Raw genomic sequence first — 22291 nt, forward strand, 5'->3', positions numbered from 1 at the left:
ATAATGATGTATAAGATGATATGTATAAGATAGGCTGGCAGTGTTTTCCACTGTGATATATTCATATGAGTTTAAGTAATTGTGTTATGTCTGTACTGTTAATGACTATTTCCTGTTACAACAGACAAAGTTGACACCCAGTTAGTGCAGCGTACAGGCATCGGTAATGATGGATGCAAAGTCTCTGCTCTTGGGGGAATTAAATGCTGACTTCTGTTAATTTGCATAGCTGTGTAGCCAGCTAGACGATTCCCCCCTTGAAGGAGCTTGACCAGAACTTCGGCTGTGGTAAATGCCAACACATTTCCAATTTTAGGATCACCACGACCCTGGAAGGTTTGGGTCATCAAGCTTAAGGTTCCCTCTAGATAGGAAACGCCTGTCTTGGTTTCATGCTCAGGTGCCACGGTGAATTCGGACAAAGTTCCCAAGCTCCATGTGTCTGGCAAAAACCCCAGGTGAGCATCGTGAGAACATCCGTAGAGCTGGGAACCGATGTGCTTATGCTTCAGTCTGTATGGTGGCTGTGTAACTCCAAAATAACTGCTGTATACAACTCAATCATCCACTAAATAGGAGTTATACTCACAAGATAAATGCATAATTAATCTATAATATGAGCCGCAAGTCCACGTGGAGGCGGGCCCCCCTCAGCAATTTTTGCCAACCTGGGGGTGGGGGCAGTGCAATCGCGCAGTCTGCATTACATTGTCTTTCAGTCTGAATATGGATCCCAGTACGCCATTTGAAAACCCGTAATATAATAGTAATTGATTACTACCTAATTCTTCCTAAATCTAATAACGGCTACAAGCTTCCTGTGATGTTTGTATGAAGCATGTTGGGTAAAGTGAACAACAGTGCCTGAAAATGAAGTCTGAGACCGACTCGGCATGGGGGTCATCCTGCTTCCTGATGCATTCAATGGTCTTTGCAATATTTGTCTAGACCGTTGGATTATGAAAGAACAGACGGACTAAGCAGAAGCTGCCAGTTGTGGGGTTGGGGGCTAGTGTGAAGGATGCCACCATGTGCATTTGTAACATTATATGTAAGAACATCTCCTCTGTCTGTTATAAACCATAAGTGTGCTTCATCCATAAGAGTGATGTGGCACAGAAAAGAAGCCTCACTATGATGTTCTCCTAAAGGGAGCAGAACTTTTTGCTTCTCTGTCCAGGTCCAATTCATAACAGATCTTCTCCCTTCTTCCTTCATGAGAACTTCGGGAGTGTCCCTGTCTTCTTTCCGTAACACTTAATGGGAAACCCAATAATTCTAATGCATTAATTCTCTGCAGTGATGTTTCATCTTACACCGAAAATAACAAGTATGGAAACATTTTGAGGCGAAAACATAAAGTCGGGAAGTAACGAGCACTTAAGCAGCTTAAGGCGGACCCTGCTGCCATCTTTAAATACTTGTGGTTCTCCCCACAGTACCTTGTCTGATACTGAAGTCTGCTGGTTAAGTCCATAGATGATGGCTCCACATGCCAGCCAGCTAATTACCCATGTCTGGTTTTTTGTATTGCAATTTTAAAAAAGGCTGAATTTACATTTTGATAAATACCACTTGATTTATTGCAACCACCCACGGCCATCTTGCGAGGCCGCAGAGTTAAATTAATGGGTTTGTTAATGATGTTTGATTGGAGGGCAGACTTTCTGGAAAAATGTGTTCCACATTCGGTTGATTTGTTTAACGAGCTTAAAGATGCTAAGTAAACAAAGCAAAAAAGATGAGTAAACGATCCTGTATGATTAGCACAGGGCTACATGCAGACGGCTGGTCTCTCTTTAGCGTTTTAACGCAAAGCAAGAGTGAATCAGATGGCCGATGAGGAGGAGCGCAGCTCTGCTGTTTCAGTTTAGCATTTTTTTTAAATAACAGTGTGTTCTGTTCCCTGAGAATATTCTGGATTTTATTTTCAGCTCTTGTAAACAAGGTCATCAGGCAGCTGCTGGGAAACCACGCGCCATACATGAGGCGAACAGAGCTCTGTATACGGGACTCCAGCACTTTGTGACGTCTTACCACTGAAACGCATCTTTCTTTCTCGTGGTTCTCTTGGCGATCTGAATCACAATGGAGTGATTGCTTCCGCTTGGGGGAAGCTTTGATGGGCTTCATGTTTGACCAAAAACATCGAGCTTACTCAATAGGATACGCGAGTATTACAAACACACTGCTTACAAACAGTACTGCGGGCCTGACAAGTAGCTGTTGAATATTTGAACATTCTGAGGCATCTCCATGTGCATGTCCACTGGCATGAATGTCTGTCAGCCAGTGCAGTGGCCTGCCAGTTAGTTAAGCACCGATACTGGGGGAAGATCAGAGCCCTAAACTCCCTGATTTCCTCCGTGACCCCCCCCCCCCAAAACAGCAAAAAAACAATCCTTTGAAATAATGTTTGTAAACAGTAATTTCTAAACAATCTTTCCATCCACGCTCAGCGTCCGCCTGTCTGGGGATTGGTCCCCATGTGAATCACTCTCATATAAATGCATAATCACTTAATTACATACAGTCTATTGTAAGGGGAAGGAGATCCGGGGTTCGTTCTGAAGCTGCGGAGTCATTGCACCACCTGGCATGTTGTTTGGTGAAGAAAAATACAAAAAAAATATAATATTTTCTGTCATTTATTTGCGTTTCCTTTTGCTGTTTTCGTATTATTCTGTCTTAATGATGTCGTAACACCTTTGTAAAGCACCTTGGGATGACTGTGTTGTTAATATATAAAAAGGAATTGAATAATTGAGGAATTGAATAATTAAGTGTGTGTGCTAGTGACACATTTACACATTTCACACTTCCATATTTACAGCTGAACTTTAGCCACTTGGAGCAATTAAATCGGGATTTCGTTCATTTGACTTCCTTTGCAACCCCCTGGAGGACGGGCTCCCCCTTTGGGTCTGGTTAGGGAAAGGGTTTCCTCTGCCGCCCCCTGGAGGACGGGCTCCCCCTTTGAGTCTGGTTCGGGTTAGGGCTGGATGATGGGCTCCCAGATTCCCCCTGTAAAGTACAGATGATGACTGACTGACAGACAGACAATTTAGACATAAACTAGCAGAGAAACCAGCTTGTTTCGCAGCCTTATCCATCCATGCATCTTGTAACTGGTTACCCTGCTCGGCGTCACAGGGGGCCTGGACCCAATCCCAGACTGGGGTACCAGCTCCACCACAAATCCCACTGGTATAGACGAGCATTCAAGGCCATCAGCAGAATAATAATAATATAGAGCTTGGAGGTGATAGAAGTATGTGAAGGATCAAAGCCATGGTGGAACATGTCCTCTGGCACAGAGGAGGGTCCCCTCCAAGCGCCGTCAGCGCGCGGAAACAAAGCCAGAACCATGGGCAGGAGCCGGACTCGGAGCCATGCGAGGGGCAGCTCGGGACCTGCGCTGATTTAAGTCACTTTCCATGGAGCTGGCGGAGCTGCACCTGAATACTAAGCAGGAGAAGCAGCCCAGTGAGGTCTACACTGGAAGCCCAAAAACAGCAGGTGCGTGCACTAGCGACGCTGACCCCGATCCACACGCCCCCGAGAGAGGGGCCCCGTCTGCAGGACTTAAATCAGTGAAACGGCAGCTTCTGTTGTTTAGTGTCGCCGGAGTTTTAGTTAAGAAAACAAACGGCCATTAAGAACCTAAAATAGATCGGCCGCTCTGGTCTGGGACTGCCAGCCATGTTCGAGGAGGTCGCCACACATTCATCCGTATTTTCAGTCTTAGGTGATGCACTATTCCTGAATACTAGAGTATATCTTATAAGCTAAACTGTTTTAGAAAAACCCAGCTGTGGTGACTTCTGCAATTACTGGCGTGGAAGCATCACTTATTTTTTAAATTAATCCCACAATGAAGAATACAGACAAATCATATCTTTAACTGAAGTCAATTTAAGCTGAGAAATAAATTTTAAAAAATCCCTCATTAAGAAATAATTTTTAACAAACCACAAATGCCACAAATAACATATAACTGAAACATTTGCTCCTTTCATAGCTTCCATTCTGAAGTTGATCAGAGATCTGCCGATCGCAGTGATGAAGGAACGGATGCTCTGCGGGTAGTGCCACCCATCCATCCCCGACCCACCGTCCCTTGTAGACCTCATTATAAAGCCCTGGCGGGCGTCGCGACAGCAAAGACAGGAACTGCACCCAGTGGGGTTCGAAGCTGCGATCTGCCGATCGCAAGAATGATGCCAGGAACGGACGCTCTGGGTGTGTAAGAGGTAAATAACTAGAAATTCACCATGGTCATGAAATGCCAGAGTGAAGCTGATCATTTTTATTATTATTGTTACTGCGGGGCAGCATGGTGGTGCAGTGGTTGGCACTGTTGCCTCACACCACTGGGACTCGGGTTCAAGTCTCCACCTGGGTCGCATGTGTGTGGAGTTTGCATGTTCTCCCCATGTCATCATGGGGTTTCCTCCAGGTACTCTGGTTTCCCCCCACAGTCCAAAATAACATGCTGAGGCTAATTGGAGTAGCGAAATTGCCCATAGGAGTGCATGTGTGAGTGATTGGTGTGTGAGTGTCTGACAGGCCCCCCATCCTGGGTTGTTCCCTGGTTTGGAAAATGGATGGATGGATGGATGCTCCAATATGGTCAGGCCTTTGTGTTGTGGGGAGTCCTCGTCCTGGAAGGTCGTCATTTTGCACATGGGGAAGCATGAAGGTTACATGTAGGTATGCATGGACTTGAACATTCCGCTGTGCTATGCTCTTTAATCCCAGCTTTCAGCTCCTGTCCAGCGCTGCCAAAACAAACAGTTACTTTGCCAGCCAAAGTGGAGAATTCCACCTCTTTAGACCACTTCAGCACAGGCAACTGTTTATTTATTCTGCCTGTTTGTACACATGCTTGTCTGTCCTCCTTGTTTAAGAACACTGACTTGTCATAGTTACGTTGAGCAGCAGAGCTGTAGCTGTGAGCTCTGCTGGCTCTCTGCGGAATGGGGATGGTGGGTTCCAGCCAGCGATGGACCACAAGAAAAACTAAATGCTGAATTCTACTTCAACACAAACATTTAACACTTAAAACATTTCACGAGTAGACAGTAAGTAACTCATTGGTGAATAGAATCAGAATCAACTTTAGTTCAAGGATTTTGATTGGTGTAATTAATGTCAAATAAAGCAAATAGAAAACGATAACACAAAGACTGCTAAAAGTTGACCCTCACTCACCTTTTAGTGAAAGGCCCGAGGCAATGAAGTGCTATAAGTTAAATATTGCGACAACCAAGAGATTTTAGCTTCTTCAAAAACAGCTTCTTTTTGCTTCCATGACACGTTCCATGATTGCAGACGCGTACGGGCATTGATTCGGACATGTTACCTCATTAAAAAACATTTTCAGCAAATGTGTCCAGATTTTGACTGCATTTTGAAATACATAGTGAAATAATGAAAATGACAAGGGCTATAAAACCTTTCTGAAGTTTGCATAATAAGAATGTTGAACCTGCTTGCCATGTCAGCGTGCCCCCCCCCCCCCCCCCCGAACCTCTGCTCCAAATAACGGTCTGGGGGGCTGTTTAGCTTCAGACAACCTTCCAGTGCATTCACATAAGATTCACTGGTACACAAGCAGCCCTTTCGAACACGTGCTTTACGGCTGTCTTAATGCCCTCAGACTCCCACAGTGTTGACGAAAATAACTTTGAAGATGAACCTTCAAAGCTTCCTTAGCAGCTCCAAGCCAGAGAAATCAGCCTGTCACCTAAGGAGAGGAATTCCTATGGCGATGCTCACTGCATCCAAAATAACGCCACTGGCACAGCAGCTATGTGGTAGCTAAATGCCTTTCAGTCTTCCTAGTGTAATTTGACTGCTTAACGGCGGGGTAAGGAATACTGTCTCAGCAAAGCGCGGCCTATTATCAAAGCAAATCACCAGCATCATCTCTGCGGGCAGGGTGTCTGTTATCTTACTATAAAAAATAAACATTTGGCATGAGTGTAACAGCCTTTGTGCAGCTCTGAGTCAGCATGGGCATGAGTGTAAGGTTCAGAGTGCAGCATGGCTGGCCCGGCTTTACGCCAAAGCTGTGATATTCTGGAACCTTCGTTAGATATTTATTGAGAGCAGAGTTCCCCACCGAGGCCTCCTGCCAGCTGAGGGATCCATAAACGGCGGCAAACTGACAAAGAGTTCCAAGAACTGGGAGTCGTCTGTCGCTGTTTGTTTTTAATCTATTCCTTTGATTGGCCGCTCTATGATAAGGGGGGGGGGGTCAATGGCCTATAAAAACAGTTTAATGGTTTGGGAGACACCAAGGCCCCTCGTCATTTCCGGCGTCCCATAAAACTTTTGTTGTGCTGCAGTTACAACCGGCAGCTGTCATGCAGAAATGAAATGCATCTGTTTTACACAAACCCTATGGAGCAGGGAACATGCTTAAGGCGACAGAAAAGCATTTCAGGCGACAGGGAGACATTTCAGGTGACAGGGGGGGTTTCAGGTGACAGGGAGGCATTTCAAGTGACAGGGAGGCATTTCAGGCAACAGGGGAGGATTTCAGGTGACAGGGGGGCATTTCAGGCGATAGGGGAGCATTTCAGGCGACAGGGGGCATTTCAGGCGATAGGGGAGCATTTCAGGCGACAGGGGGGCATTTCAGGCAACGGACATTTCAGACTGATTTTCATGCATTGTGTTTGCGCCGAGCTACAGGACAGCGATGTAAAAAGTCACCAGAACAACTTTTTTCTTCTGCCGTTCATTTGCTCAGTGTACCTACCACTTATGCCACCGCCCCCTCCACTTTGGTCTTTAATTACCCTTCCAGCCCCTTTGGGATTTCACATATCAGGCCATCTAGGTTCTACTCTACTTTGTAGTTTGTTTTTTTCCTCCTTAATTAGAAAGCAGCCCAAATGATTAATATTAAAGACATCGTCTTGCATTGTCACCAGCACCAGGCATTAAAGTAGTATATTTAATGTACAATGATAATATAAAAGTACAGTACTATGTGAAAGTTTTAGGCAGTCAAAGAAAATTATATTTAAATGACCTTCACATTTGTGTAAAACTATATCATGTCTGTAAAAGTGTTAGCTAAACCATTTCATACCTTTCCTATAGTCACCCCAGCATTTACAGCAACCACCCAATACGCTCATTTTTGTGGCTCAACCACTAGCTCGTCTCCTATGGCTAATCAGCACGTCACTGACTCTTAAAACCTATTTAGTTCATTAATTGAGCTGGTGGTGAAATTCAACAAATACATGGAATGGCTGGGGTGCCCCTGAGGAGAGCTGAAGCTGTTCATCTTGCTCTCCAGCAAGATATCAGGAACTTTTCGGAGGACAGAAGAAATCCCAGTTTTTATTGCATTATTCTTAATTTGTGTATATTTTAATTTCAAAATGTATTTTTGCTCTGAGCAAATATACACTTACTGTCCTGATCATGAGCTTTCACCATTTCCTTTGACTGTCTGAGACTTTTGCACTGTGCTGTAATATTTAGCACCTAAAGCTACAGAAATAGATGTGATGGAGAATGTAGATGAGGTCATAGCTTTAAGCACCGTCCTTTGACAGTACCTGCTTAATCAGAAGCAGACGCGACTTAATAATTCATATTTTGTGCACATGTGCCAAAATGCCATCTCTGAGAGCACTGCGTGCCCCCTTCCCCCACCCTGGCAGAAGCTTTTGGAAACTCGATCATAATGGCTGTGACATTGGAGCCTGCCTTTGTTTGCTGTACCCTCAGGGCAAAGCCTTCAGCCCCTGTTTCCCACCCCAACTCGGAATTATTTCCTGTTTTACTAATGTGAATCTGCGGAGGAGTGAATGAGCCCACTGTCTTCAAACAAAAGCACATTATTGCTGTATGAACGCATGTTGGGAGGGCGGTCTGGCCGTCTTTAATCCTCCCCCTGGTTTGTATCATCAGGACAAACGTTTTAATTATCCTGGGAATGTCCATAGCTCCATGGCACTCCCTGAACCCCCCCCCCCTCCCCGGCCGGGTCGGGTCAACCTCAGTGTTCAGGTTTTGTCATGTAACACCAACCCCAGCAGAAGGGGGAGCCCCAATTTTGGATTCTTGGGGCTTGGCAGGTTTGTGTTGGGTGCTGAATATCCCAGACCTTCTCCTTTTGTCTCTAGGGCACCGATGAGCTCAGAGACGACAAATCTCTGTAAAATAATGAGCCGATATTTGACTGACAGGTAGCAATTACCCCCCCCCCCCCCCCCCCCCCATAAGTGTATTAGCGGTTGCTGTGCCTGCACCTGAGCTTATTAAGGAGGCGGCGGCACATCAAAGACCTCAGGCCGAGCCAAGTCGGCTACTGCAGCCCCGTTAGCCTACAATGATCCATGCCTGCCTGCTGCAGTTACTGTGCAATTATCCTATTGTGTAAACAGCCATTAAGCTCTCCGTGCCGACCCAGCTGCACGGGCCATTGCGACCGGGTCCCTGACAAACACTTGCTAATTTGTGCGAGCGGCACTTTGCCTGCGAACGCTAAGAATAGGATCCATGTTGCACTCTGCCAAGAAACAGGCCGCTGGAACAGACCGGAGACACCTCAAAGCGGCAGGAAAAGGATTTACGTTCAGTTGTAGGCTAATTGTACAGCCTTTGAGCATTTGTTCTAAAACCAATTTGCCTCTTTATACGACTGGCTTGCACACTGCTGTAGGCATTTACTTTGGCATATAATTTTTGCAGAAAGTGTCTCAAAGAGAAAAGAGGTAGCAGCTGAGCTAGAAGCACATGTGACTGTTCCACCTCCAGAGGATCCTCTGTGGTCAATGTAACACCACCCTATGTTCCAGCCAGGGCTCCCAAGATGATGGGTAATACCTCAGCTTCGTCATGCACTGGAGGTACAAGAGGCACAGAGGAGGTGGAGTCAGAGGGATCGCCATGGCGACGACTGCTAGTGGGCGGAGCCCGATGGCATCTTAGCCTGACCCAGTGGGAGGGCAGCCGAATGTGAGAGGTGCCGCAGATCCAGCCAGTGCTCCAAGGCGCTGGTGGTTTAGCACGTTGTCTGCGATCGCTAGGCACCGATCACGCACCTGTCACTGTCAGGGCCACTGCAGCAGCCAAAGACAAGGGTTAGGGTTAGGGGTTAACTCTATCGTGGTCCGTGGCTCAAACGCTAACGGTGGCATAACCTGCATCACCGAACGTGGTCTGAATCTATGCCCACCCCCCAACTGCCCCCATCCTAGCCTTCATGTAGCCTTTTTCGTTTCAAACATTTATATTATCTACCTGAATAGCAATATGCCACTCAGGGTACTTTTCATGGTGCATTGTTCCAGTGTAATGAAATCTGCCAGTTGTCCTTGTCTGGTTTGAGTAGTTTAAGACCTGAGCTCGCTTTGTTTTTCACTGTAGGCCAGTGCCCCCCTCCCGTGCGCCTTGGAGGGGCTGGCAGAAGGTTGCTGAGCTGATTCAGGGGGAGTTTTGTGTTCCAGGGCAGCTGTGTGTCTCAGCACTGCAGACTCATGCCGCAGTTGGGTAGCTGACCCATTCCACACCCTGGCCTCATTTTCCTCAGGGTCAGAACAAACATGTGACCCCCCCCCCAGTCTGTCTCTCTAGCTCTCTCTCCCACACGCACACAGCACGGAGCACTGCCCCATTTCCTCAGACCCTTTCATCCCTTTCCTTCTGTATGCGTCGCTCTGCTTCTTGTGTTTGTACGACGCTGAAAGCCAAACGGCTGTTTTTTCCTTTTATTGTGCCGCTGGTGGAATCGGTTTGAAACAGCCGGCATGATATTTTCCCGTAACAATGGGTCCATTGAAAAGCTCGTCGTCCTCATAACCTGGCTCCGGATTTCTGTTTGAAAATGAGATGTCTCTCCTTCTTCTGCGTGTTTGAATTGTTATTAAATACAGAGTGTGTGTGAATGGGCTGCATTCACCAAAAATGATGATGTCACTTTTAAGCAGGAAGGGCTCTTTGGACTATTGTCGTGGTGCTTATCAAATTTAAGGGTTTTTACGGTCTTCTTTATTTATGTTGGATGACACTTTTTACCTTTCTGTAGTTTTTCTTTATTTCAGCCTTAATTAGCTACTGCTGCCTGGCACTAAAATCCGGGCCATGGGTTATTTATCAGCAGGGCCGTATATTCTCAGGTGAATTAGCAAATGCGTTCCGGCGTTAAAATACAACAGTTTACGGATTAATGGAAATGTGTTCACCTGTCAGATGCATTTATCAAACAAAATGTGAAATATAGGATGTGCATTTGTGACAATTTTCTTTATAGATAAGTTTCTATACCAGTTGCCTTGTGCTAAGTTATACTAAATACACCATCCCGTGCAGCAGTTATACCAAAAGTAATACACACAACTGAATGTTTACTTAAAAACCAAGGCAAACAGAAGGAGAAGCAGCACGCCGGCCTGCTGTGCCGGATGGCAGGGTAGAGGAGGCCCAGTGTACGCCTCTGGTAAAGGTTATCCATTACTGATAGTCAGAACTGGTTCCACTTTGTCTTCAGATGTCCTCTGGTTACTCCGCCCCCGTACTCTGAGAGCGTGCACAGCTGTGCTCTTTGGCACGGCCTCCCCAGTCTGGCACGGCCAGCAGCACGCCGGCCGCTCAGGGGCCTGCTTCTTATGGCAGGGAGGTGCCATGGCGGAGCAGAGGGGGAAGAGCCTATCTCACCGATAACACAGCAGCCAGAGATGCTCTGGATGCCCTACACTTCCTGTCGTTTTTTTTCCCCCAAGAATCTCGGTGACTGTTTGCGGTTATCAGATACGGTGGCAGAAGGGCAGCTTCACTGACTCATATTGTTCTCCATTTCCTCCGTCTGTCGCCCACCCCCCAGGAGGGATCCAACCCTAACCCCACGCCGTATGCTAGCCAAGGCAGAAAGCGCCGGCAGAAAGAGCAGCTCCTGGTCTCACCTTTCCATGGCAAGGCCAGGCCCGTCTGGCTCCGGAACGTCACCCGGCCTGCCTCTGGAATTCAGCAGGAATGCAACAGAGACACCGTTCCGCTTTGAGGGAAGGAGCATCCTGGCCAGACCCATAGTGAATCCTCAGCGTGAGGCTGGGAGTAATGAGGGGTGTGTCAGATTCCCGGGAAAGCCGAGGTGGATCTCACACATCCACGTGCGATCGCTTCAAGGTCATTCTGGGATTAATAACACTCCTGTATAGACTGTGGTGAACTCGGATGGGATTCCTTACTGTAAGTGAGAAAAGCAGGTCAGATCCTTAGTGGGGGGCCAGACGGACTATGAACTTTGGTGCAAGTCGTGCATTCACAAGGAGTGGGGATCGGGGCTGTGAGGTTTGCTTTTAATTTTAGGCGGTGTGACCGGCTGGCTGCATCCTTTGTTCTAAATTTTTTTTAAAAAGCAAAAAATAGCATAGAACAGCCTTTACTTTGTTTCCTCACTGACATACACCTTATCCATTTCATCTTTTATTTCTATAAAGGCCATTTCGTAACAAAGTTGCCCCAAAGCACTTGAAAAGAATGTGTGCCAATCCATTATTACATCATTTATACAAAATGGTGCATGAAACAGATGGGAGAAGCAAAATGTCACATATGGGTTCGATGCAGAGGACACATTTCGTTATTGTGCACTGTGTGCTGTGGGGAGTCAACAATGATCACTGATCAAATTCTAAAATTCTAATTCTAAAACTCCTGTGTAGGGGAAGAAAACCTCTGCAAGTCGACTGGGTGCCCAACCAACAAACAAATCTTTCGGATACATTTCTGAGCCTGCAGGTACGTGAGGAAGTTTAGATTGACTCAAATTCCAATAGATGTAATGAAATAATCACTCTTTTTTTAAGTCCTCTACAAAAGTTTATTTATGTGACGGGGAAACTATTGCGACACAGGCACCGGACTGCCACCTGAACAGCAAGCAGTAAGATTTCATGTCATCAGACCATCTGGCTCTCGAAACGCCCAGCAACAGGCCATTACTGGGGCAAGACATTCAGTGAGATGTGCAAGATGAGAGAATCATTCATGTTGCTCAAGGGACAAAGTATTAAATATTAAAAGTAAGACTAAGTCTAACTGATGTGCAAAATAAGACTGTACAAGACATGAAGAGGAAAAAGCTAAAATCATAAACAGACAAGTCAACAGGACTTGGACAGACATGCTCCTTACACATTTCCAGAGTACAACAATCTTACTGCTGTAAATATGTCCAGTATTTTTAACCAATAGGGCCAGCTGTCAGACTGCCACAATACAGCAACATACAGCAAATATTTACAGTATTAATTCTGGTTTAACGCAGTAGTCAAGGTGTAAAGAAAAGTGAATAAATGATGGGACAAGAAAAAAAAACCCTGAGGATCCAAACAAAAAACACAGACACACACACACAGACAGACAGACACAGACACACACACACACAAACACAGACACACAAACACACACACATACACACACACACACAGACAGACACACACAGACAGACACACACAGACAAACACAGACACATACACAGACACACACACGCACACATACACACACACACACACAAACACACACAGACAGACACACACACACACACACACACACACACACACACACACACACACAAAACTTCATTCATGTGTCCAACATTCTCTGCATAGCTACTTTAGCAGTGATAGAAGACGAATTTAGACGCCAAAAACAGAAGCCAATTTGTGCCCAGAGATATAAATACCGTTAAGTACGAGAGAGGCTCTGCCTAAAGATGGCGGCCAGTGTTTTACAGCGTGTCTGCTTCACTCAGAAAGGCCAGCGAGTGACAGAAAGAAGCGAAACCCCTCACAAAACGTCAGACCGCTATCGACCCGGCTACCCGCCGGCTGGTTTAACCACTGGCGTCGCCCTCCTGGGCACTGGCGTCGCCCTCCTGGGCACTGGCGTCGCCCTCCTGGGCACTGGTGGACTTCTTAAAGCCATTTGGCTTAAATTAGCTGTCCCCCCCCTCCCTCTATGCAAGCAGGTCTCGTCCAGCACGTCGCGCTCAGCTGAGGGTGGGCAAGGCGCCCCCTGAAGGCTGGAACACCCCCCATGTGTGTCCGCAGTGTGCCTCGCTCCAGGCCAGAGGACCCCCCACAGCCTCAGTGGACCCCATAAACTTCTCTGCATTTTCACCAGCTTCCCTGCTTCCGTTCTGAACCCCCCCCAGAGTCGCTAACGTGGAAACACAGACACATTCAAATAGAGAACAAATATAAAACGGGGGGGGGGGTCCACTGTTTTTCCTCCTGACCAAAGGAGCAAATCTGGCACGAGGTTTGTGTGATCACCAGAGCAGAGGGGTGTTCATCTTTTCAGCTGCAGCTCCACTCACCCCTTAGAATTCCGCAGGCGGTGGGGGGGGGGGGGGGGCTACATAAGCACATTCCATGCAGATTTGCCGATCTGTGGGTGTGAGAAAGAAGAGGGAAGATGGTCAGGAACGAGGAAAACTTTGGGAATTTCCGCTATGAAAAATTCCTTAATTTCTAAGAAATTGGCCACAAGCCCGAATTTCTCACTTAATGTGATTTATTTTTTGTTTATTTGCAACAATTTTGGGTGTATAACAAAAACAAGCAGCTTTTATAAAAAGTATATGAATCACACAACCTGAGAAGGCAGGTTTGAAGAAAACCGTATAATGAATATTTTAATCAAGCAGAAATGTTTCACATTGGTTGTCTTACTTAAATGGCTAAAATCTGTTTAAATGGTCACACCTCAGCTGAAAGCACTCAGGCAGAGCACATTATTTCCATTTAACACTGCACACTGACACTGCACAATAACACTGCACACTGACTACAACATCCAACATCTGATGTGGATCTGAAATATGGAAAGTTTTTATTTAGAGATTAAAGCAATGTGCATTTAACCATTTAGACCACAAATATTCCCACTGAAATGCCTCCTGAGTCCAGAACATCCCGCTTACAACCCAGTGTCAGACATTCCCAAAAATCAGCATGATATTCTGGCAGGTTATCCTGCCTGGGGGGTTTTACATAGCAAAATTAAAAATATCCCCCTCCCCATCAGCACTTCAGGGTTCTTAAGAATTGTAGTTTTAGGCTCCTTTGTCGTGTTCAGCGCAAACACAGGAGGTATGTCGGCGTATTTGCATGTTAGATACCCATCACATATTTTACAACAGCACTGCTGACACACCTTTGAGTTTTACAACACTGTGTTTCCAGTGAAGTCGAGCTTTCGGGCCAATATCTACCACTGCGTGAAAGAGGACTCTCTCACGGTGAGAAGCGGTCCCAGTCGAGAAAAGGAGTGACGCGGTTAAACCGGTTCCCCGTCCTGTCACATCCTTGACCCGCTGCCCAGATTCCAATCGGAACCTGAAATTCGGGTCTGTGCACGGCGGTCACACCCACAGGCGACACGGATCGCTGAGTTAAGGCCCCGCTCGCCCGTTTCAGCGAGGAGCTCGAGGGACACTCACGGCCTCGCCATGGCGTGTGCGGTGACAGCAGCCAGTCACCAGGGCTGTAATTCGTCACCAAAGCTCATCATGCCATCGTCACGGTTGAAAGACAGCTGCCATTTCAGTTACGCTTATCAACCTTATTACTGAATTCGACAGACAGCCCCGGCCCCCCCCAGACGCCACAAGCAGCACCATTGACCCCTCGGCAAGGTCACTTGGCCTCACTTGCAACTAGCCGCTCAGCCGGAATAATCAGGCTTACAGATGGGCGACCCTGAATACATCTGTTTGCCTCCCCCCACCTCACACTTACCCATAACCCCCCACCATTCATCCAAGGCCGCTCAACTTCCCTGTCCCTCACAGGCACCCAAAGCACAGCGATATTAATTAATGAACTTGCCAAATCCAACACGAATCTCCGGACATGTAAATCCAACAGCTGGCTTCCCGAGAGCATGTCAGAGAGTCTCGGGGCGTCAAAGTCTGCCGCCTAAGGTCAAGACACCACAAACGGACCGGCACTGCCAGCTCCCTGAAAGCAAACCATTGTCCTGCTCACACGCTTTCCAAGCCTTATAGCTAAATGGTCCAAACATACAGCAGATCATATACACCGACCGCCCTGGAGGAGGCAGTAACGATGTTAAATGTTAAATGAAGCTGACAGCTCGTTAACTTTTTACTTGTAATCACATTAACGTGACACCACCATTCAGATTTTAAGCAATCTCTCCTCTGGCCACCAGTGGACACAAAGAGGGTAAGAGAGCAATAAAAAAAAACACGATTAGATTTATGCAAATTCAGGCACGCTTAAGGCTATAATCAGGCGAGTTGATTTCTCTGGGGACGCCGAGGCGGAATGGAGCCCTGTGAGTGTCACAGAAGAGCACAGGTGTCATAAAATGGCTCATTCAGCTGCCTTTTGGAGGGGGGCATTAATAAAACATTAGTGCTGAGCGATACGCGTGACGCCCCTCCCCCTCTCGGCGGGGGAGGCAAACCGGCGTGGGCCCGCGACCTCTGACCCCATTCCGCTGTGACTCGCTGCACGCGTCGAGGGCTCTGTTCATTAAAATGCCCCCCCCCCGCCTGCACTCCACATCCCGGGCCAGACGGCAGGAAAGGCGGGAGAGGAAGGCCAGTCAGCATCTCGCCTTACAGCGGCGGGAGAAGCGAGGTCCAGGACGGTCACAGCTCAGCTGCTAATCCGGCCTCCGTTCACGTTCCACCAAGTGAGCCAAACAAATCAAAACAGGAGGCCTGACATCCCCGTCAAACCCTTACAAGGCACACGTTAGAGCAAGGTCCTCCATCGGTTTCATTCGGAAGCCACTGGGATATTTGAGACTCTTTGCAATTGTTTAAGTGTCCTTCTTATTGGACATCCAGGGACAGACCATAACAGGCTTTGCTTTTACTAGAACAAATATTTCTTTTTCAGGCTGCTTATTCTGGTAAGAACTTGGAAGAGGACAACCAATACGCATATGCGCGCAGAGTCCAAAGACCAGGGTTAGATAGAAGAAACAGCCAAATAGGGAATAAAACGCATCTGTACAGTGAACACTCACCAGATGGACGCTCATTTACATTTTCGTCCTCAAGACAGAGGGCATTTTGCTGGGAGTGAAAAGTAACGACTGGCAGGCCGACGACTGCACAGGAAGTCCACGCGGCGCAGGTGAGGCACACCAAGGGGTGACGTGGCGATAAACGGGCTGAGCGAAGCGGCCAGCTTCTCCTCTGACCCCGGCTTGAAAGTTTGAAGCTCTGGGAGCACTGGATATTTTTAGGTTTGCCGCTCTTGGCTGCCAAAGAGTGCAAAATATAGCTTCTCCCTCCCTTCCTCCAACATCTGACATGCAGGACAAACAAGCCTCTGGAACAGGCCCGGCACATGCAGCAGAGGAGGAGAGAGCTTACAGTAGAGCTGCCGAGGACTTTAGGAGGAGCGAAGAGGCAGGGTAAAGCGCCAAAGACTGTCGCAGGGCTTAGAGCATCTCCAGCGAGGCTCCTGCACGGCGAGACTCCCGCACTGCGAGGCTCCCGCACTGCGAGGCTCCCGCACTGCGAGGCTCCCACACTGCGAGGCCCCCGCACGGCGAGGCCCCCGCACTGCGAGGCTCCCGCACGGCGAGGCCCCCGCACTGCGAGGCTCCCGCACTGCGAGGCTCCCACACTGCGAGGCTCCCGCACGGCGCGGCTCCCGCACTGCAAGCAGAGCAGCCGCTTACACCTTCAGCCTGGCTACCAAGCTGCCTGTTCATTAAGGGCCCTGAACGGCGACTCCCGCTAACACACAGCTACAGTAAACAAACAGCTTTGGAAGGTTATTCCCTAAAAACACTGAATGAGAGGCCACACCTGGCAGCTAAAGACACGACGGCAGCCAAATGGGGGGAAAAAAACAAAAAACCGTGTCCATTTCCAAACACCCTCAATATCCCACCGACTCTCTGAGGCTATTTAAGGCTTTATCCCACCCACAAAAAAGATTAAACGAACAAATGCATTCAACTCCTACCAATCAAATGACCAGCTGCCCCTGGAGGATTTCATACACCTAACAGCCTCTACACAAGCAGTGATCCATTAATTCTCCTCCAGAGTCCTATGCTGTAGTATCAGCACTGTAATTACCGGTGTAATTACCTCGCATTCCACACTGTAACTCTAACACCAAACCGCTTGTTCAGTACCCCCTTTCAACATCAAAGGCTTTGTCACCCAGCCAGCCAGCCCCCCCATCTAGGCCGTGCTCGACAGGAAGGCCAGCAGCGCAGATCAGGGCAGCCCACGCGAAAGGTAAACACTACAGCAGCCCCAAGTCCAGCACAACATTCCCAAGATTCCTCCATGATTGGGTGAGAGGGGGAAACATCGTTTTTTTCCCATCTAACTTCCTTTCCCTGTTTTCGCCACACCAAGAGGATTTGGATAACATGATTTAATACTTTGATTTAAATACAAAATGCATTTACACACAGAAGGTTAATTCACTGACAGGCAGTGAAGGCCTCTTTGACACAATTCTCAAAGGTATAAAACGTAACAATGCAACGTTCTACGAAACTACTTACAAGACTGGTGCGGTTTCACTCCTATGCAGAAAGGTACTTCCAAGTACTAACAAACGCTGTTGGGATTAGAGAGTACGGCACGCTGGTAACGCTGTCCCATGTGTCTGTGGACGGGTCGTAGCAGTCCAAGGTCTTACAGCGCTGTGCTCCGAAGTAACCCCCGACCACATACAAGCGATTGCCGGATGCGACAGCGTGACAGCTGATCCTCTTGGCCGTGACGTCCCCGAATTTGGACCACTGGAAGGTCTCGCTGTTGAAGCGGTAGGCGGAGCTGGCGGAGAACTCCGTGTCGCCGCCGATGACGACGACGTGGCTGCCCACCACGGCGGCAGCAGTGTAGCGCCAGAGCTGCGGGCAAATGGAAGGAACTGTCCAGCGGTTCACGCATGGGTCAAAGCACTGGACCTTAGGGAACTTGTCCCGGTTGAGGCTGGTGCCGCCAAACACAAAAAGCTTGTTCTTGGCCCCTACAACGGCAGCGTTGCTCACTCCTTCCCGCAGTGGGGCGACCAAAGTCCACTTGTTCCCCTGTGGGTCATACTGCTCCACTTGCTTGAGGGACACCGACGGGGAAGCCGGGAAGGAGCCAGCCAAAGAAGTATGGCCACCCACGACATATAGGGTGTGATCGAGCTCCGCAGATCCGTGACCAAACCTGGCCACCAGCATGGGTGCGGCTTTTGACCACTCGTCGTGAAGCGTATCGTAAACCCACACGTCCTTGGAGGCCCCGTTCTCGGAGCCCCTGCCACCGGTGACATAAACCTTGCACCCAATGGCGCAGGCGCTGCATTCCTTCCGAGGAGAGGGGATGTCCGTTTTGGGGGTAATCTCCTTGGTCTTATGATCTATCATGTAAACCTTGTCACACATGAACGTCTGGCCGCCCAGCAACAGAAGTGCTTGACTAACCTTTCTGGGTCTGGCACAGAAGCCGGTGACAACACCTTCATTCTGCAGGATCCTCATCTTGCAACGGACCGCATCATCGACTATCTCCCGACCCAGCTTGTGACCCATTACTAGCTCCTCTGACACAACATTCTTAAGCAGGTACGATTCTGGGAGAAGGGCAAGGCGTACAAATCGCAGCAGCTCGGGGATGTGACTATGTCTCCTCTGAATGTCGGCCTTTACCCAGGCAATTACGGCTTCGTACACCAGGCTCTCATCCTCCACCTCGAGCTCCTCGCTGAAAATCAGGGCCTGAACTTTGTCTTTGGGCAAACGGAGGAAATCCTCAGTCCTGAAGAGAGACGCAAAGTTGGCCAGGCACATCCTCCAGGACAGCTCGTACAGCCGCTCGCACTGGTGGGCGTCGGACAGTAGCATCATGCCCAGGCAGTTAGACGGGTGCAGGTTCTTTTCTAGGAACTCGGCCGACGCGTCTCGGATGTCGTGAAACTGGAGCATGTCTCCTGCCTCCAGGAGAGACTCTGCGTTCTCCTCGTTGATGATGAGCCGGGCCGAATAGGCATAGTCCAAGAGGAGCTCCAGCACCTCAGGGTGCAGTGAGTCATGGAAGTTGACCTCAGCATCACGGCTCTCCTTGAGCCCCCCATTGAACATGGCCTCGAAGTAGCGACTGCAAGAGGCCAGCACAGCGCGGTGGCAGGGGAAGGCACGGTTGCCGGCCCGCAGCACCACATCAGTGAAGATGCAGCGCTTCCGCAGGAGGTTTAACTGCGTCAGGAGGCTGTCTGCATGCGACGCCTTGTGGAACAGATAGATGTTCATAGATCCAGAACTTGATCGGGACTTTCGGTTCTCGTGGCTGCTCACGGACATTGTCAATCTAACTGGGGGGGGGGGAAGGAAAAATCAGAAAACTGCATGCCGCGATAATATACATGCACACACCCCTGCCCTACGCCTTATCTTAAAAATAAAAAGACTCTGAGAGCTTGCCAAGGGTGTGGGAAGTCATATTATATTCAAAGGGGAAAAAAGGAAATGCAAGCTCAATAAAGCCCCGTTTTCTGAACATGCAAAAGGTCTTTAACAACAAAGAACAGCTGGTGTAAATTGTTACTCTTTTCCTGTTAGGTCATTCAGTTAACCAGGAAGATCTACACTTCTTGGGAATGCAGTAGCACATGTGGCTTGTAGACTGACCTTTGATCTAGAAGTTACAAAAATAAAAACAAGAACCGTGATTTATATAGTCTGGCCAAATTATGCCCTGAGCAACAGACCCCAGATAACTTTGGTCATAAAGGCTAACGCTGGTTTAGCAGAAGCCACACCCTGATCGATCTATACACACTCTATAGGAACTAAATATCTGCCAGGCGTGCTGTAGGGTCTAGTGTTGATGCGATTTTAATTTAACTATGTGACAAAGCAGTAACCAAAGATCTGTATGTGTGCCGCATTTCCTGCACTTATCAGTATTTTAACAAGACCTCATGTAATACCAATAACTCATGATATCATTTTGGCTCGAGAGGACCGCAAACATCCGCAGTATTTTATGTAAATACGTCCGTCGTATCAAGTTCTTCGCGTTCAAATCTGAATGTTAGCGGATCCCCAGTTAGATCAAAAGACGCACCAATCCTGGAACAGAAATGAAATCTGCACAGGACGTGGTTCGGTTCAATATAACTGAATAGAAGAAATTTACCATGATAACATATTTAGATATTAGAAACTACTAGAAAACACCTAAACACACAAAACACACATTTTTACAAATAAAATGTACAATATTTAAAGCAGGAGTACGTAGGCTATATCGCAGTACGCTAGACAGAAATAATACACTGGAAAGGCAGCTCAATTACTAAATATAATTACAAACTGGGGCTGCATTGCCTCCGGTTATACTCTTTCTGCCTTTACTGTTTTAGTTACGATGTTAATTATGGGGCCGATCTGCGTTTTATTAACGTAGAACATTCCGTATAATATTGTCATTCATAATCAGTCAATAAGATTCTGTCGAACCTAAAATATGACGTTGCGGTATTTTCTACGCAATAATTACCCGCACTCAAGAATCCTATTCATAACTGCATTACACAAAATTAAAAAGTTGCAAAAAGAACGATACTTAAAAGCCAAGGCTTTTACGCGGCCAGTTAACGCTAATGTAACTTGTGTCCACTTCTGATAGCCCGTCCGGACAAGAAGGAGAACCGCTTACAGAAATTCCTCGCAAAATTAAGAGGTTATCTACTTACATCCTTATGCGGCAGATCTCTTCTCAAAGCTAAAGAAATCTGTCAATCCCCTTCTCACAAACGAGACCGAAACCGAGACCGCGACCACGCTCACCTAAACTGCGCTCTGGCTGTAGTGACTTTTCGGAGCGACACAGATGCGCCGCCGCTAGTCGCCCGACCGCCGTCCGTCTTTCGCCCTGCAATAACGCCCAACAGTCCCGATAGCCTCGATCGCAGGATAGACGCTCTTCAGGTGAGTCCGGCGCCGGTTGCGAAAGCCAAAGGGATGCGCTGATAACCCATCAGGTCTTTGCCGATCGGGCTGATTGATAAAGCGAATGCGGCTCACGGTAAGTCCGGGCAGCACGCAGAGCCAGTCGAACGACCTATACTGGGAGGCCAGTGCCAGTGCAAGTTAATGCTCCACAGCGGGCTCCTCCTCCAGCGTGAGGCTCCTGCCAATGGAAGCCAGCTAACAAACCGGAGTTGGGGGATGTGTCGGAATAATGCACTTTTCAAAATGTGCGAGGCTGCTACACGTTCCTGATTTTACTTCTATCCATTCCCGACGTTTAAATCGCCGGTTCATTTACTAGCATCAGTTCCAAACAGGCATCGCACGTTGTCAAATGAAATTGCGCAAGGCTTGGATTCTGGCCGGAGCGTTTAAAAGTAAAATTTAAAATAACTGCAGGCCAAACTACCGCAATACAAAGGAATCTCGTTTGATAAATACCGCACAACGCATTTCATGCTTTATTTCAGTTATAGCTACTGTTGCGACACTCGCCCGAGGACAATATCCTTCCCGGTGGAGCAGCAAAGCGCAGCCAAGGCTTTTGCATAATGTCACTTATTACTACACGTGAATTACAATAATCTATATGCAGTGGCTTGTGACTTAGGTATTTGGCGTGGCTGGTCCGGCCCCACTTGAGGCTGTTCAGTGCCAGTTTAACTGGTTTTTATTTCACACCCATATTACGATATTTTGAAAGTAAGACATTCCCGAGGCTTTCTTTTGACTGGCATATCTAACAATGACACATGATTACTGGGCTGTTTAGTGTGGCTTTCGCAAATTGCAAAAATAATTAAAAACTGGATGAAACTTGGGAGCGGCAGCGAAGCAGGACCAGAAAAGCCGCATTGCCGGCTGCAGGAGGCCGCCTGTCCTCTTTCGGGGGCCGTGCCCACCCCACCTTCTTTCGGAGCATTTCATCACTGACACTCATTTCTCCTCGATTTGTACAAGCTGCTATCCAAAACAATATTTTAATTGTGACATAAATATTTTTGTATTGCAACTGACTGTACGGCATCCATCCACCTTCTAACTGCCCATCTCACTCAGGGTTGCTTTGACGTACATAAGCAGGTCATCATTTTTGGGAGTACTGTTTGTATACGTACTATCAGCAGTCTCGACATTCACGTTGTCTGAATATTTTGCATAACGGAGCTACATTTAATCTGAAATTCATATTCGTTTCATACCGTAAAGCTGTCGTGATAAGCCTTTCACTTAGACTGGTTGCAGACAGTCTCCTTTCTTCATGACCACTATATTACAG

At 47.7% G+C, this 22291-nt stretch overlaps 1 protein-coding gene across 3 annotated transcripts; it reads right to left on the reverse strand.

The window, feature by feature from the left end:
• Positions 1-8355: 8355 nt before the first annotated feature.
• enc3 (ectodermal-neural cortex 3) lies at positions 8356-21523 on the reverse strand. Of its 3 annotated transcripts, none has more exons than XM_048977092.1 (3): positions 20830-21523; positions 17548-19345; positions 8356-13422 (listed from the first exon to the last, which is right to left on the reverse strand). In XM_048977092.1, exon 2 carries the CDS (start codon positions 19336-19338, stop codon positions 17569-17571), a length of 1770 nt encoding a protein of 589 aa, XP_048833049.1. In that variant the 5' UTR covers positions 19339-19345; positions 20830-21523; the 3' UTR covers positions 8356-13422; positions 17548-17568. The 3 variants fall into 3 exon arrangements, with proteins under 3 accessions (XP_048833049.1, XP_048833048.1, XP_048833051.1); XM_048977091.1 differs by having other exon boundaries at positions 17548-19349; positions 20830-21416; XM_048977094.1 differs by having other exon boundaries at positions 17548-19349; positions 20736-20875.
• Positions 21524-22291: the final 768 nt, after the last annotated feature.

The sequence above is a fragment of the Brienomyrus brachyistius genome, chromosome 15 (genome assembly GCF_023856365.1).
Source record: "Brienomyrus brachyistius isolate T26 chromosome 15, BBRACH_0.4, whole genome shotgun sequence".
NCBI lineage: Eukaryota > Metazoa > Chordata > Actinopteri > Osteoglossiformes > Mormyridae > Brienomyrus > Brienomyrus brachyistius.